Source organism: Mchenga conophoros, linkage group LG7 (genome assembly GCF_057382185.1).
Source record: "Mchenga conophoros isolate Kocher_MC1m ecotype Shallow Benthic linkage group LG7, M_conophoros_male_GT1.1, whole genome shotgun sequence".
In the NCBI taxonomy this organism is placed as follows: domain Eukaryota; kingdom Metazoa; phylum Chordata; class Actinopteri; order Cichliformes; family Cichlidae; genus Mchenga; species Mchenga conophoros.
The window spans coordinates 3,486,300-3,499,023 of NC_140532.1; the positions used below are offsets into that span (position 1 = coordinate 3,486,300).

Genomic DNA, 12,724 nt, shown 5'->3' on the forward strand with positions numbered 1-12,724 from the left:
AAGGTCACAGGATGCAATCAGACACAAGATAAGAGCCAAAACATTTAGACCGAGGCCGTAAAAGATTACAGTCAACGTTGTTATGTCTCATTTGCACCTCCCAGCATGTTACAAGAATAAGAGCTTCATTAAATCTTAGTGTCGTTCAGCAGTTTTGTTTGTTTCAGTGCTAAATCATTATTTGTATAGACTTCTTTTCCATTGGTATTTCAATCACTGACCAGATATTGCTACTCCACTGACCTTTGGCCTTCTATTGGTCTTCTTGGAAGAGAGCTGTCTTTTCTTTCCCTCACTCTCTCTCTCTCTCTCTGTGTGTGTGTGTGTGTGTGTGTGTGTGTTCATTTCAGTCAGAATTCAGTTTTATTTGATAACACCAAATCACAACAAAGTAATAACAATAATAAACAGAACTGGCTCCAGGAGGAGCAGCCGTCTGCTGTGACCGTCCATTTGCTTCCTTTTCTTCATTTCACCTCTTCTTATACGCTTTAATTGTGTAAGTAAGATGCTGCAGAGCCAAGGCTTGTTCAATAGTTTTGGTTTAAGAGTCATTTTTTGCTGGTACCTTTTATGTTACACCCCGGCTGAGTGTTTGTATTTATTAGTTATCCTCTAATATTCACTTCTCTTTTTTGTTTTTGTTTCTTTTTTGCAAATGATATTAAGCCTTTAAAAATAACACTGTTTCTACAATCGGGCCTTTGCTCGCTGACATGTGAGTCACATGCACTCAGAGTAGACCGCATGATGCCCCACTCCTGCTACTCTCCTGGGTTTGTAAGTTTCATGTGACCTCAATTTTCTTCAGCTATTTTATTTGTTGGATACGTCCCAAGATTCCAGCTCAACTATTTAAATACTCCACAGCAGTCAGGATAAACCCTTTCTCAGGATTCTAGTTTAAAATTGTATTTTCTAATTTAGTTCTAACACTTCTGCTCTTCCTGACAAGGAAACCTTCTCATTTTGGTGATCACCTGACTTTTCCTTCAGAAAACCTTTGCAGAATTCAAATGTCCAGGCAATGACAGAACGGAGAGTTCCACAGGCATTCGTATCCTTTAAGGATGAATGATATTGGTTGCTTTTCACTGGTGTCTTTGTGCTGCCAGCGTGTGCCTTAGATCCTGATTTTGGAATAAGAAGAGATGTGCACTAATAATCATATGACATGCACACAGAAATGGATGCAAGCAGTGTGAGGATGAGCTTCTGCTGCTTGTCCAGCACATTAATGAAGTGGTGGTGGGCTGTTATCAAACTCCTAACAATATAATCTGGTTTACTATCATTTTACGGGAAGTAGAAATATACAGTAAATTAGGAAATTAAATTAACATCTACAGAACATTTTCTAGTCATCTATCAATACCAGCTTTGTGATTATTTGTCAACATGTGATCACTGCAGAAGTTTACCCTCCAAAACAAACATTTGGTGTTAAATTTAGAAAGAAACTCTGGGAGGGGGAAGTCTTTGTCAAACTAAAGGCTGTATTCTTTAACTGTTAAACATCTCTGACTGCAGAGCTGAGCACAGGTCACCACATACAGCAGACTTGCTGCTTCTTCAGCTTTAGAATTATATGACCTATGCTGAGGAATTAAATCTTTTAATACTTTCTTGCCTAAAGAGTTCTTGGTAAGAGATTTTATCTCCTGCCAGCCAAATGCCGGGCGGTCAGCTGCTGATTCTGTTGTAATTCGGTTCACATGAGCTGCAGGTGGGATCCATTTTGATCAACAAAAGCTGCAGTCTCATGTCTGAACTCTGCGCGTTCGTAATACTCTGCCTGCTCCGACCCGTCTGTACGCTCTCTCCCCTCTATCAGATGCTTCTCCTGATCCCTCCCCTCTGATTAATGGTTTTCATTCTGTTTTGTTTCTCGGCTCAGGAGACCACAAACTGGACCTATAGCCTGACATGGCTCCAGAAAAGGAAAGTAATGGACTTGACAACTATACCTTTGCGGTGAGTGTTGCTTTTAATTTTATATTAGGAAATGATTCGAGAGACTGCATAATCTCTACACAGTTGTAAGCACTGGATTCAGAATCACATCTTGGCATTCATAACTCTCAGGTGTCCATGTGGATTATAAATAATAACCCACATTCTTACCTGCAGTAACTGCAGTAACTAATATGATTAAACAGCCTCATATTAGTTTAAGATCAAACAGCTGCTTGCTGAGTGAAACAGAAGCATGAGTAGATTTTTTAAAGTATCTGTGAAATGAAGGTTTTCCTACCATCACATGATTATAGAAGGAATTCTTGATTCCTAGTGTTGAAAAATGGAACGACTTATCTGACTGCCCTGTTCTTTTCATCTTATTCTAATATTTTGGTTATGAGAAACATGAAATTAAGTTCTTTAATTATAGTTATTTACATACATTTTATAGATAACATGTAAAAACATATCAATACATGCTTCTTTTTTTAAACAAAGGGCAGTCAGTTGTGAATGATGCATACAGTGAACTGAGGATCACAAGTGTTGATAGATCCCTGCAGAATGTTCTAGTTTGACATGTCTGCTTATTCTTCTAATGAACTAAAGCTGGAAGGACGTTTCTGTGATCTGCCCGACAACGAAAAAGAACCAGCCTCCTCTACGGACGAGTGCAGTAACAAACTAGCATACTGTGTAACAGATGTTCCTCCCTGGTACCTGTGCATCATTTTAGGAATCCAGGTATGTCAACAAAGGTTTTTTCTTTGATTTGTTTCCCTTTGGTCATGTTTAACAATGATTAGGAGCCAGCTTTGCTGCATTGTTTCTAAAGTAACAATGTAAACATGACCAGCTTTCGCTTGACATTTCCTTGAGTGTTAGTTGCTTGGTTTTAGTTGTGTAAGCCAGATAGTGAAATTGGACTTTAATTGCACCGAACCTTCACTGTAATCTCTCAGGTGGTGTACAAACATCAACCATGTACCTTTTTTTTTTTAATGTGTAAATCCTACAACGATTAAATGAATCTCTGTTTTCCCCCAACTTTGCCCTCTCAGCACTGTTTGACTGCATTTGGAGGTATCATTGCCATCCCCCTGATTCTGTCCCAGGGACTGTGTCTGCAGCATGATGGCCTCACACAGAGCCATCTCATCAGTACAATCTTCTTGGTTTCTGGGGTCTGCACTCTGTTGCAAGTAGTCTTTGGCATTAGGTAAGGAAACAAGCAGGAACATTACTTATTGAAAACCAGGCTGTAAGGCTGCGTGGCTGTCTGTATCTGTGGGATGTCTCCTGGGGATATGCACTAGGAATTTTTGCAGTCATGAATTACATTGTGGGATTCTGGAGTGCTTTATATTTCTTTTATTTAATGTAAGATGATTTACATTAATTTATTGTTCATTCAGTGCTTTTTGATGTTCTGAGAGTATTTGTCCAACGCAGTGGTGCAGCAGGATGGAATTAACTAAGCTTCTTCTTCTTATTAAACAGCCAGAACAGAGAAGCCATTCTGCCTTTCTTCTTAACCTCTTTTGAACTATTATGTCTGCCAAAATGAATGTGCATGAACACCGAGTAGTATTTGAAAGCTTCATGGAGGTGAAATAAGTCCATTTGAGCTTTTATACTGTACAGAACTCAGCTTTTATTGTCAAATAAATAGTATTTAGTTGTTTTGCTAATTAATTTCTGCTTAAAATACCATTATGGAAACTTCCTTGTAAACAGTGACACATGCACAGGAGAGCGAACATGATGTCACTGTTCTGGAGGCCTACAAACTTGTATGTTGTTGCTCTGAACTTCTGTTATGTGGTTGCAGACTCAGCCTGCCTGAATACTGGTGTCACAGATGGATTAACGGAGGAATTTCTATCTTATTATGTTTGGAATCTACTTCCTGCTAAGTCCACATTGTTCTGGCTTAGCACCACTCATGCTTTCTTGTCTTTCCCAAAATGTCTGCAAGTCAGCTGTGAGGGAAAACAAGCCTCGCACTTAGTGGTGCTTTTAGCGTCCCGACGACACAACGAAAACTTTCCGATGTTTCATCAAAAGAAATGTTTGCATGTTTTGTTTTTCACAAGAAAACTTCTCTTCTTCTGCGACGTGTGTGAATGATGCACTGCTTATGAGAATAGCATAATGAGGGTCATTACGTGGCAGATTATTTTAACTGACTTAACTTTCAGTCTAACAGTTTGCATAACAAGTCACACTCTCTTCACATGGTTTAAATTAACCATTTCCTTGTACACGATTCAAATAAATAGACTGCAGATGCCGTCAGAGAGGTCTTAAAAAACACATGCATGCACAGAAGACACTGTCTCAGTCAGTCTAAGCATTTCAATCACCCAAAGATACAGTAACTGATGGTTTGCTCTCTCGTATTGTGTTAATTATTTCCAGGCTGCCGATTCTCCAAGGTGGCACATTCACATTACTGGCTCCTTCCATGGCACTGCTCTCCATGCCAGAGTGGACGTGTCCTGCATGGACTCAAAATGCCAGCCTAGTCAACACCTCGTCCACACACTTCATAGAAGTGTGGCAAAGTCGAATGAGAGCAGTAAGTAAACTGTGACAGTCTGAACCTTCAGCACTTTGATCCCATTTTTGGTTACATTTTTCTAAAAACTCGTCTGACTTGTTCTCTCCAACTGCAAACTAGTTGAGCTTGTTAAAAAAAAAGTGCTTCCAGGGAGGCACAAAGATTTCAGATTAGCGTCTGTAGTGGTCCTAGTGCCTATGCTGGAAGCCTTCAAGTTCATGCATGATGCTGAGCCACAGACTGGAACCCTCTGGTGGAGGTTGCAGCTCCTGGCTTATAGACTTGTACATGTCCTGTTAAACAGAAACACTTAAGGGTGAGGCAGATAGAATTTTATCCCAAAAGTCTATGGAAGGCAATGGAAATGTTTGCCAGCAAATAACAACAGAAATGTTTTTTAGTACATAAAGGTTAATGAGGTTACGAATTCCAAATTCTGACTGTCAACATTTTTGTGTTTTCTTAAGCTTCAGGGATCCATTATTGTGGGATCAGTCTTCCAAGTGCTGGTTGGTTTTTCAGGCCTCATTGGCCTCTTCATGCGCTTCATTGGGCCTCTCACCATCGCTCCTACTATTTCTCTCATTGGACTGTCCCTCTTTGACTCAGCGGGTAGCAGTGCTGGGAACCACTGGGGCATCTCTGCAATGTGGGTAAAACTTCTAAATAAAGTCCCTAAAAAGGCCCCATTTCTCTACATAACATAAAAATGACAAAACGAATATTTAAAGACTGCCAGAGAGATTTGTATAAAAAATATTTCATGCCACCTTAAAGCAGGTTTCTCAATAAAATGCGTGTTAGGTTGTGTTAAGCGTGCTCCCAGTCCTGCCTGGGCAAGACTTTAGAAAATAATACGCCTTCAACCCAGTAAAGCTTTAATCTTAAGGCTGCAGAGAAAAGCCTATTAAAACTTTCTTGCCCAACATCCAGTACAGCTGAGCTACTTTCCTTTTTCTTCATTACATCTCAGCAATATTTACACGATGTTTTTCCCCTTTATGTCTGTGTCACACAGGACCACGGCACTCATCATCCTGTTCTCGCAGTACCTCCGTCACATACCAGTGCCCTTTCCAGCATATAACAAGGATAAAAGACTGCACACCTCTCCAGTCTACGTCTTTCAGATTCTTCCTGTACGTTGAAGACATTGAGTCTTTTCTTTTTTTCTATTAATTTTTTAATATTAAAGCCAAACAAAACAGATAACAAGGTGTTTTTGTTTTAATGCATCACAAGGTTTTGCTTGGAATCACGTTATCTTGGACCATTTGTTACATTTTGACTGTCTACAATGTACTTCCTGCTGAACCAGACAAGTATGGTTACCTTGCACGCACCGATCTAAAGGGAGATGTCATGAGTCAGGCTCCCTGGCTGGTTTTCCCGTACCCAGGTAAGATAGAAAAGCTCCGTTAAAACAACTTTGGTCATTTTCTTTGTTTCTGATTTTTAACTAAACTCAGACTGAATGGGATCATTGTTTCCACCCACATTTCTTTCTAATGACGAGGAATATCATCCAGTACCACAGTGTGGCTCAGTGATGTGTTGGAAGAAACTCACAGAGTCATCAAAGTTATCTTATTTTCAGAATAATATTTTGCAGATTATGCATTTGTGACATTTTCAACTTGCTTGCGTTTCCAAAATTAGGACAATGGGGGAGACCTACTGTCAGCCTGGCAGGGGTGATTGGCATCTTGGCTGGTGTAATTTCCTCTATGATAGAGTCTGTTGGGGACTACCACGCCTGTGCTAGGTTATCTGGAGCTCCACCACCCCCAAAACATGCCATCAACAGGGGTATCGGTATTGAGGGGATAGGCTGCCTGTTGGCAGGTGCCTGGGGTACTGGAAATGGTACCACCTCATACAGCGAAAACGTCGGAGCCCTTGGTATCACAAAGGTGAGATGACCTGCTGTTTTATGAAGTTTTTGCTACTGTTTGGATTTTTTGGTGTTTTGTGCAGTTTTTTGCATTGTTAGTTCTTTTCCTCCCTTAAATTTGGCATTTTAAGCACAAATTTCAGTGCACTCAGATCTCAGGAAAACTGAGAGAATTTCTATTTTTTGCAGGTGGGCAGTCGGATGGTGATTGTGGCCAGTGGAGTGTTGATGGTTGTCATGGGTATATTTGGTAAAGTGGGCGCTATATTCACCACTATCCCGTCACCTGTCATAGGAGGAATGTTCATGGTTATGTTTGGTGTCATCTCTGCAGCCGGAGTTTCAAATCTGCAGGTTTGTACTGAAGCTCAAACGTGTCGGCACATTTTCTTCTTTTGATTTGAGTCGGTTTTAACTAGACTTTGTTTCTGGGTCACATTTTCAGTACGCAGACATGAACTCGTCTCGAAACATCTTCATTTTCGGCTTCTCCATGTTCACTGGTCTGGTTATTCCAAATTGGATATTGAAGAATTCCAAAGCTATTTCTACAGGTGGACAGAAAATCTTTACTAATCTTAGAATTTTTTTTCAAAAAACCTGATCATTTAAACACAGGTCTAACTGTTTACATTGTGTCCAGGTGTGGTAGAACTTGATCAGGTCCTACAGGTACTTCTGACAACCAGCATGTTTGTCGGTGGCTTCTTTGGTTTCATACTGGACAACACCGTTCCAGGTATTGCTCTTTGTTACTGTTCTGCATGTATTTAATTCACCATGTTTAAAACACTGAAGCACAGAGCTGAGGTTATGATAAACATGGCAATTTAATGAAACTGATGAAAATGATTTTCAGAATGCTTTTAGGGTATTGAGTATTGTGGACATATTCATTTAGTTGAGTGATTATTCAATTAATTAAGAAAGGGTCAGAATGAAAAGTAATGTGAAAAAGAAAGTTTACACAAGACTCTATGACTCTACAGTGAGGACTATGAGAACTCTGAGGTGAAATAATCATTTCCTTTCTCACCCTCATCATTGTGGAGGAATGTTGACCGACTCTCCTTTACGGCATTGCTTGAGATTATTGAGGTTTGCAGGTATTTGTTTATGCACAGCCCTCTTATGGTCTGACTGTAAGGGAGCACTGAATTTCAATCTGCTCAAGCTCTAAAGTTTGATGGGTCTTTACAACACCTTGATTTTTTTTTTTTTTTACCTATTCTGGTTTAGATTTGGTGGCGTGCTTGGGATCATTATCATTGTCATTGTAGCGAGGGTCTACTTTCTCTTTCACAGGACTTTAAAAATGAAAACAGCAAAATAAGTAACATTTTTTAACCTTTCATTAGTGTCTTTCACTTCAGCTAAATTAAAAAGAACAATGTTTTAGAGATATTCTATTAGAGAATCAACAACACAGTGTTGTCAACATTTATGATAAACAAACCAAATCAGGAAATCGAGATAATCCAGAGTCAGGTTTTTTTAAAAACATTGAACATGTCCAACAGGATCGAAGCATGAACGAGGTATCCTTGCCTGGAACAAGGCTCATGAGGATGACTCCAGCAACACACTGGAGAGCGGAAAAGTCTACAGCCTTCCCTTTGGCATCAACTCTCATCTGTGTTCTTCCTCCTGGTTCCGGTACATCCCCTTTTGTCCTCCTACCATGCCCAACTCCTCAGATGGATGCGGGGCAGTTGCTAATTCCGTGGAACCTAAACAGCCATTGGGACAACAAGAGCCTGCACAAGTTATTACTGGAGCTGGCCTGTGAGCGGTGCACTCACTCCAGCGTGCCATTTTGGGGATTTTTCCAAAACCAGTTCCATCACAGGCAGCTCAGTTTGGACCTTGTAAAGGGCACTCTAATATAACAACACGGTGCAAAGTATTTAAAGGACCTTTTAAGGTGACGTTTGCAAATTATATCCTGCACTGGGAGGTACATGATCAGCCACAAAGTTACAACCACTTAGTGGGTAAGTGATCGTTTCATTACAGTGCAATGTTCTGCTGGGAAGCCTTCGTTTCTGGCATTCATGGGGAAGCGACTTTCGCTCGTTTCAACCAACTAAACATTGTTGTAGACGAGTAACACTTTCCTTTAAGGAGGAGACTGTTTTACCACAGCGTGAGAAGTGGTTTTAATGTTGTGGCTCATCTTTGACTGGGAAGGTAGTATAGATAGACTTTTTTGTAAACTGGTGATACTGGTGATATGATAATTGTTGATGATGTATATCTTAAAAAACCTGAGCAGTCATCTGAATCCAGACCTGCAGTTCTCATTGGTTCAAAACTTGATGTTTTATTCTTTCATATTAGTCTCGAAATGCCGTCACATCTGGGTGCTAGTGAACAAACGCTGAAATGACAGGAACATGATTAAATCCACAATGTTTAATGCTACATTCAAGATATGAATTTGTTTCATATACAGTACCTCATGTTTGGATGAACATTTGCTGTAACAGTTAATATTTTACAATGATTGTGTTTATTTTCTTTCTGTGCACTTTACGAATTCATGCTGACGTTTACTGACAGGACATTTCCATCAGGATCTGTCAGCCATCCAGCTGCAAGCTCCAACACTTCAGCTTTTCATCTGTGTGCATATTAAACAGTGAGTCATTGTGTCACAGCACCACTGCTTACTCAGTTTCTCAGTGTCAGATCCTTCTTGATGGATTTGTATAGGCTTACAAAGGACTCTGCCCACACGTCTCTTTGGTATTCAGTAGCGGAGCTGACCATCTGATGGGCAGTGTACACCAAAGTCAAGACAGTGCGCTCAAAATCGTGCTGATGCAGGTAGCCAGTATGATTTGAAAGACCGGATATGAGCCTCAATATGTCTGTTAGCTTTTTCGGAATGATCTCTTCGCAGATGAAATCCAGGTTTCTTGTCTTTTGAAGGGAAGCTAGTTCAGCATCTGTGACCGAAAACGCTCCACTGGATTCAAACTGTATGCCAGACATCAGTATCTGTATTTAGTGACAAGAAAAGAAGTAACTGTTAATAGTTACATTGTCAGTGTTTGCTTTTTACTCATAAAAACTCAAAGGTTTGTTCTTTTACCTCAAACAGCAGGTGAGCATCACTGATGGAGCTGATGAAAGTGGGGTTCACCGCAGCTGTCACTCCTCTTTTTATACTACTTGCAGCTGGAAATAAGGCTGGTGCACCAAGAGACACAGACAATGAGAATCAAGGGTGTTATGAAAGCATGCGCAGTTTCACATCTGGATTATTTCTATGCATCCAAAAGACAGTTTAAATCTTTTCAGCTGGAAATCCCTGTGACAAGTAAGCAATAATCCCTGCATGGTACAATGAAATGCAGATTTTACTGTGAGGTGAAGCCTGTGACAGATGTGAAATCCAGGTTCATCCAGCTCACAGCAGCAGATAATCTATAATAGGTGTTTTAAAGTCTGTGATCGGTAACCTTTCTTATGAATCCTATCAGCAGACAATGAGACATGACCTCAAACTTCAAAGGAAACAGAAATCAAAGGTGGAGTGGCACATGGATTGTACAACAAGTTCCAGATGATTGTACAGAGCTGTATATGGGATTCCTTATGCTTATGATTTAAGCCAGGATGTTAAAAACAAGTTGATGGGTCAAATGCAATTCAGAAGCTCTCGTTTTTTAACTTGAATATGAATTTTACAAAAGCAGAATTGTTCCTTTGCCTTACTTTTAACTGCTTTCCCTCAGAAAAGGCTCACTAATTAGGATTAAACTCAGCGAGTCTAATGGAAACATTAGGTATCTGACAAAACTCTGTCCAGGTGTTGGTGCCACATGTCAGTGTGTAAAACCACCAGAGTTCGAGAGCCTGCGTTGTAGGGTGATGTGAAAATCTCATGAAAAACAGAAAACAACATGAAAAGTCCAGGAGGTCACTGGATTAAAACACTGAAGAGCATGAATGACTACACAATAATTCTATCAATCTAGATTACATGGTCAAAGTGGTGGACCCAGTGAGCTGACAGTGATGGAACTAACATGTTTAAAAGGAACAAAGTTACAGTTTTCATTGTCCAGTCTCTCACATCCAATAATGGCGTGGTTTTATTAATGCCTAAAAGTGGAGTTTCTGCAATTCCGAGATCCAGGTGACAGAATTTCTTTTCCTAAAAGCATGAAAACAGGAGGGAACCGTGCAAAAAGACAGACAGCAAACTGCTCCGGCATGCAGTAATATCGGCAGAGTGGTGATTCAGTTCAAAAAATAAAAAAGGAAGCACATTAAGAAATTCATTGCTATTGATACGCCAGAGCCACTTACCCAGTGCCAGCACGTTCACAGCATGTGTTTATTTCAGCAGATGAAACGAGATGATATTTTAATAGACTTTAAATCAACCGAGCAAGTCGGTCATTATGTTAAGCTAACGATCTCCATTAATCTCAGTTCAATAAGGCCGGCGAGAGCTTGCATTATTGAACAGGATAGCGTTTCCTTTTTAGTAACTTCTCCAATTCACAGCGATTAAACATTTTCATGAAACATATTACTCTGAATTACATGTTTAGGTAATTACGATTATGTCAGGACATAATTCATAATTAGCTGCATAAAATAGTAATTAAACGCCAGCATATCCAAACCTGTTTTCACTTTTATGTTCTGCTGATAGAAGATATCACAGCAAACACTGTTTTCTCTTCCTTCTCTCTTATTGCACAGTTTTACATGAAATGTTTTCATGTACATACATCAAATCAAAATTTATTTATATAGCACATATTAAAAACAACAGTGTTGACCATAGTGCTTCACAGTCAATAAAAACATGAGACAGTTAAAACAAACAATAGAAGAGGACAACAAACAATAGGTAACAACGCAACAAGCTAAAACAGCCAACTAGACACATGTTCCTAGTTATTAAATAGCATATATTAAATGATATAATTATATATATATTATATTATATAAGCAAATTATTAAAATTAGCATTTTTTCAAGCACGTGAGGTTGGATGAGGTTCCACTTGCATGGTTTTTACTGGTGCTGTGCCATGGTAAGTTATTCATCTAAGACTTTAACTCCAAAAAAGATCCTGGACTTTAACTGCAGTCTTAAATCTCGATGACCAACTTTATTTCTTTGGCAGCTTCACATCGCAGCGGGAGGAAGTTGTTTGAAACACTGGGATAAATGCCCAAAGCGGTGTAACATCATAACACTAAAGTGCACATGGTGCCCATGTTTATCAGCTGATCTTAAAAAAGAGCCCAATAAATCTAATCCTGATGATTGCAGCTTCTCATCCCTACTTGCTTTCATCCTTGCCTTCATGTCAGTGACCCACACTCATCTCTGCTTTTTAATCGCTTTCCTAGAGTGGCGTACTTTTTTTTGAATTGCAATGAAATCAAGATTTACAAAAACACTCAAAGCTTTTTATTATTCACAGTGTTTCCTCCTTCTCTCAGATCAGTTTACAGCTAAAGCCACTGTTTCCCATTAGAAACAGGTGCAGCTGATCTGTGATCCCAGAGCAGCCGCCAACATTAAAACATGCTTTGACTAAAAATAGACATTTAAAACTATTTAACTCACATATTAGGTGCTGGATTACAGAACAGGTGAGGAACGAGGATCACTCTGTGTTCAGCAAAGATTCCCAATACTCAAAAAGTATTTGCAGAAACTGAACTGTTTGCTTTTCTGTAGCAAACTTACATACATGCATTTTGAGTCTTACCATTAGCCCGATGTTGTGTGGCACCTGCCTCGATGCAGCAGCAGAAAAGAGCAACTATAAGCATCTTCCAGGGCAGCATGGTTGCCTGATGTTGGTTGCAAAACTGCACAGAGGTCTCTAAATTTACTGAGCATTTGGAGCCACACACAGCATCAGACGGCACGCTTTATTCATCACTCGTGTTCTCGGATTCGGTCTGCCTTCAGAACTGTGTTTTCTCTCCACCTCCTCTCTCTCTTTTGCTCTCATGAGCAGGATTACAATGCTTCCATCTGGTTATCATTAGGTTCAAAGGCACCCTCTTATTTTTGCACCATTTTTCTGGTCTCCCCTATTTCTTGTACATGTGGACAACTTTGATGTGTTTGTCTCGTGTCCTCTTCATGGATGCAGCAGCGATTTTCTTTGTTCAAATATGTTCTCACTGAAATGTCACAGAAAAACTTCGTATCAAATCTAAAATTCTCATCTGTATTTAGTGTAACCTTTGCAATTCATGTCATGATTTAGCTGCAACCAGAAAAGCATATGCTGATTTCCAGTATGCACAGTGTTCACAGGC

At 39.7% G+C, this 12,724-nt stretch overlaps 2 protein-coding genes across 2 annotated transcripts; one reads left to right on the top strand and one right to left on the bottom strand.

Annotated features, from left to right (window-relative positions):
• Nucleotides 1–1,756: 1,756 nt before the first annotated feature.
• Nucleotides 1,757–8,974, top strand: slc23a4 (solute carrier family 23 member 4). Its single transcript, XM_085281568.1, has 13 exons — nt 1,757–1,811; nt 1,898–1,974; nt 2,569–2,703; nt 3,021–3,178; nt 4,381–4,540; nt 4,990–5,171; nt 5,541–5,661; nt 5,765–5,921; nt 6,182–6,435; nt 6,606–6,770; nt 6,862–6,970; nt 7,060–7,155; nt 7,937–8,974. Exons 2-13 carry the CDS (start codon nt 1,927–1,929, stop codon nt 8,203–8,205), a joined length of 1,854 nt encoding a protein of 617 aa, XP_085137694.1. The 5' UTR covers nt 1,757–1,811; nt 1,898–1,926; the 3' UTR covers nt 8,206–8,974.
• A 62-nt stretch (nt 8,975–9,036) lies between these two features.
• Nucleotides 9,037–12,338, bottom strand: LOC146569355 (protein FAM180A-like). The gene is made up of 3 exons (XM_085281569.1): nt 12,163–12,338; nt 9,514–9,611; nt 9,037–9,419 (listed from the first exon to the last, which is right to left on the bottom strand). Exons 1-3 carry the CDS (start codon nt 12,239–12,241, stop codon nt 9,090–9,092), a joined length of 507 nt encoding a protein of 168 aa, XP_085137695.1. The 5' UTR covers nt 12,242–12,338; the 3' UTR covers nt 9,037–9,089.
• Between the last annotated feature and the right edge of the window lie 386 nt (nt 12,339–12,724).

Coding starts and splice junctions, on each gene's coding strand:
- slc23a4 (XM_085281568.1), top strand. CDS start 1,927: ATGGCTCCAGAAAAGGAAAGTAATGGACTTGACAACTATACCTTTGCG. Junction 2,704..3,020: donor GCATCATTTTAGGAATCCAG/GTATGTCAACAA, acceptor TTGCCCTCTCAG/CACTGTTTGACTGCATTTGG. Junction 7,156..7,936: donor ACTGGACAACACCGTTCCAG/GTATTGCTCTTT, acceptor CATGTCCAACAG/GATCGAAGCATGAACGAGGT.
- LOC146569355 (XM_085281569.1), bottom strand. CDS start 12,241: ATGCTGCCCTGGAAGATGCTTATAGTTGCTCTTTTCTGCTGCTGCATC. Junction 9,612..12,162: donor CACACAACATCGGGCTAATG/GTAAGACTCAAA, acceptor TTGGTGCACCAG/CCTTATTTCCAGCTGCAAGT. Junction 9,420..9,513: donor ATGCTCACCTGCTGTTTGAG/GTAAAAGAACAA, acceptor CACTAAATACAG/ATACTGATGTCTGGCATACA.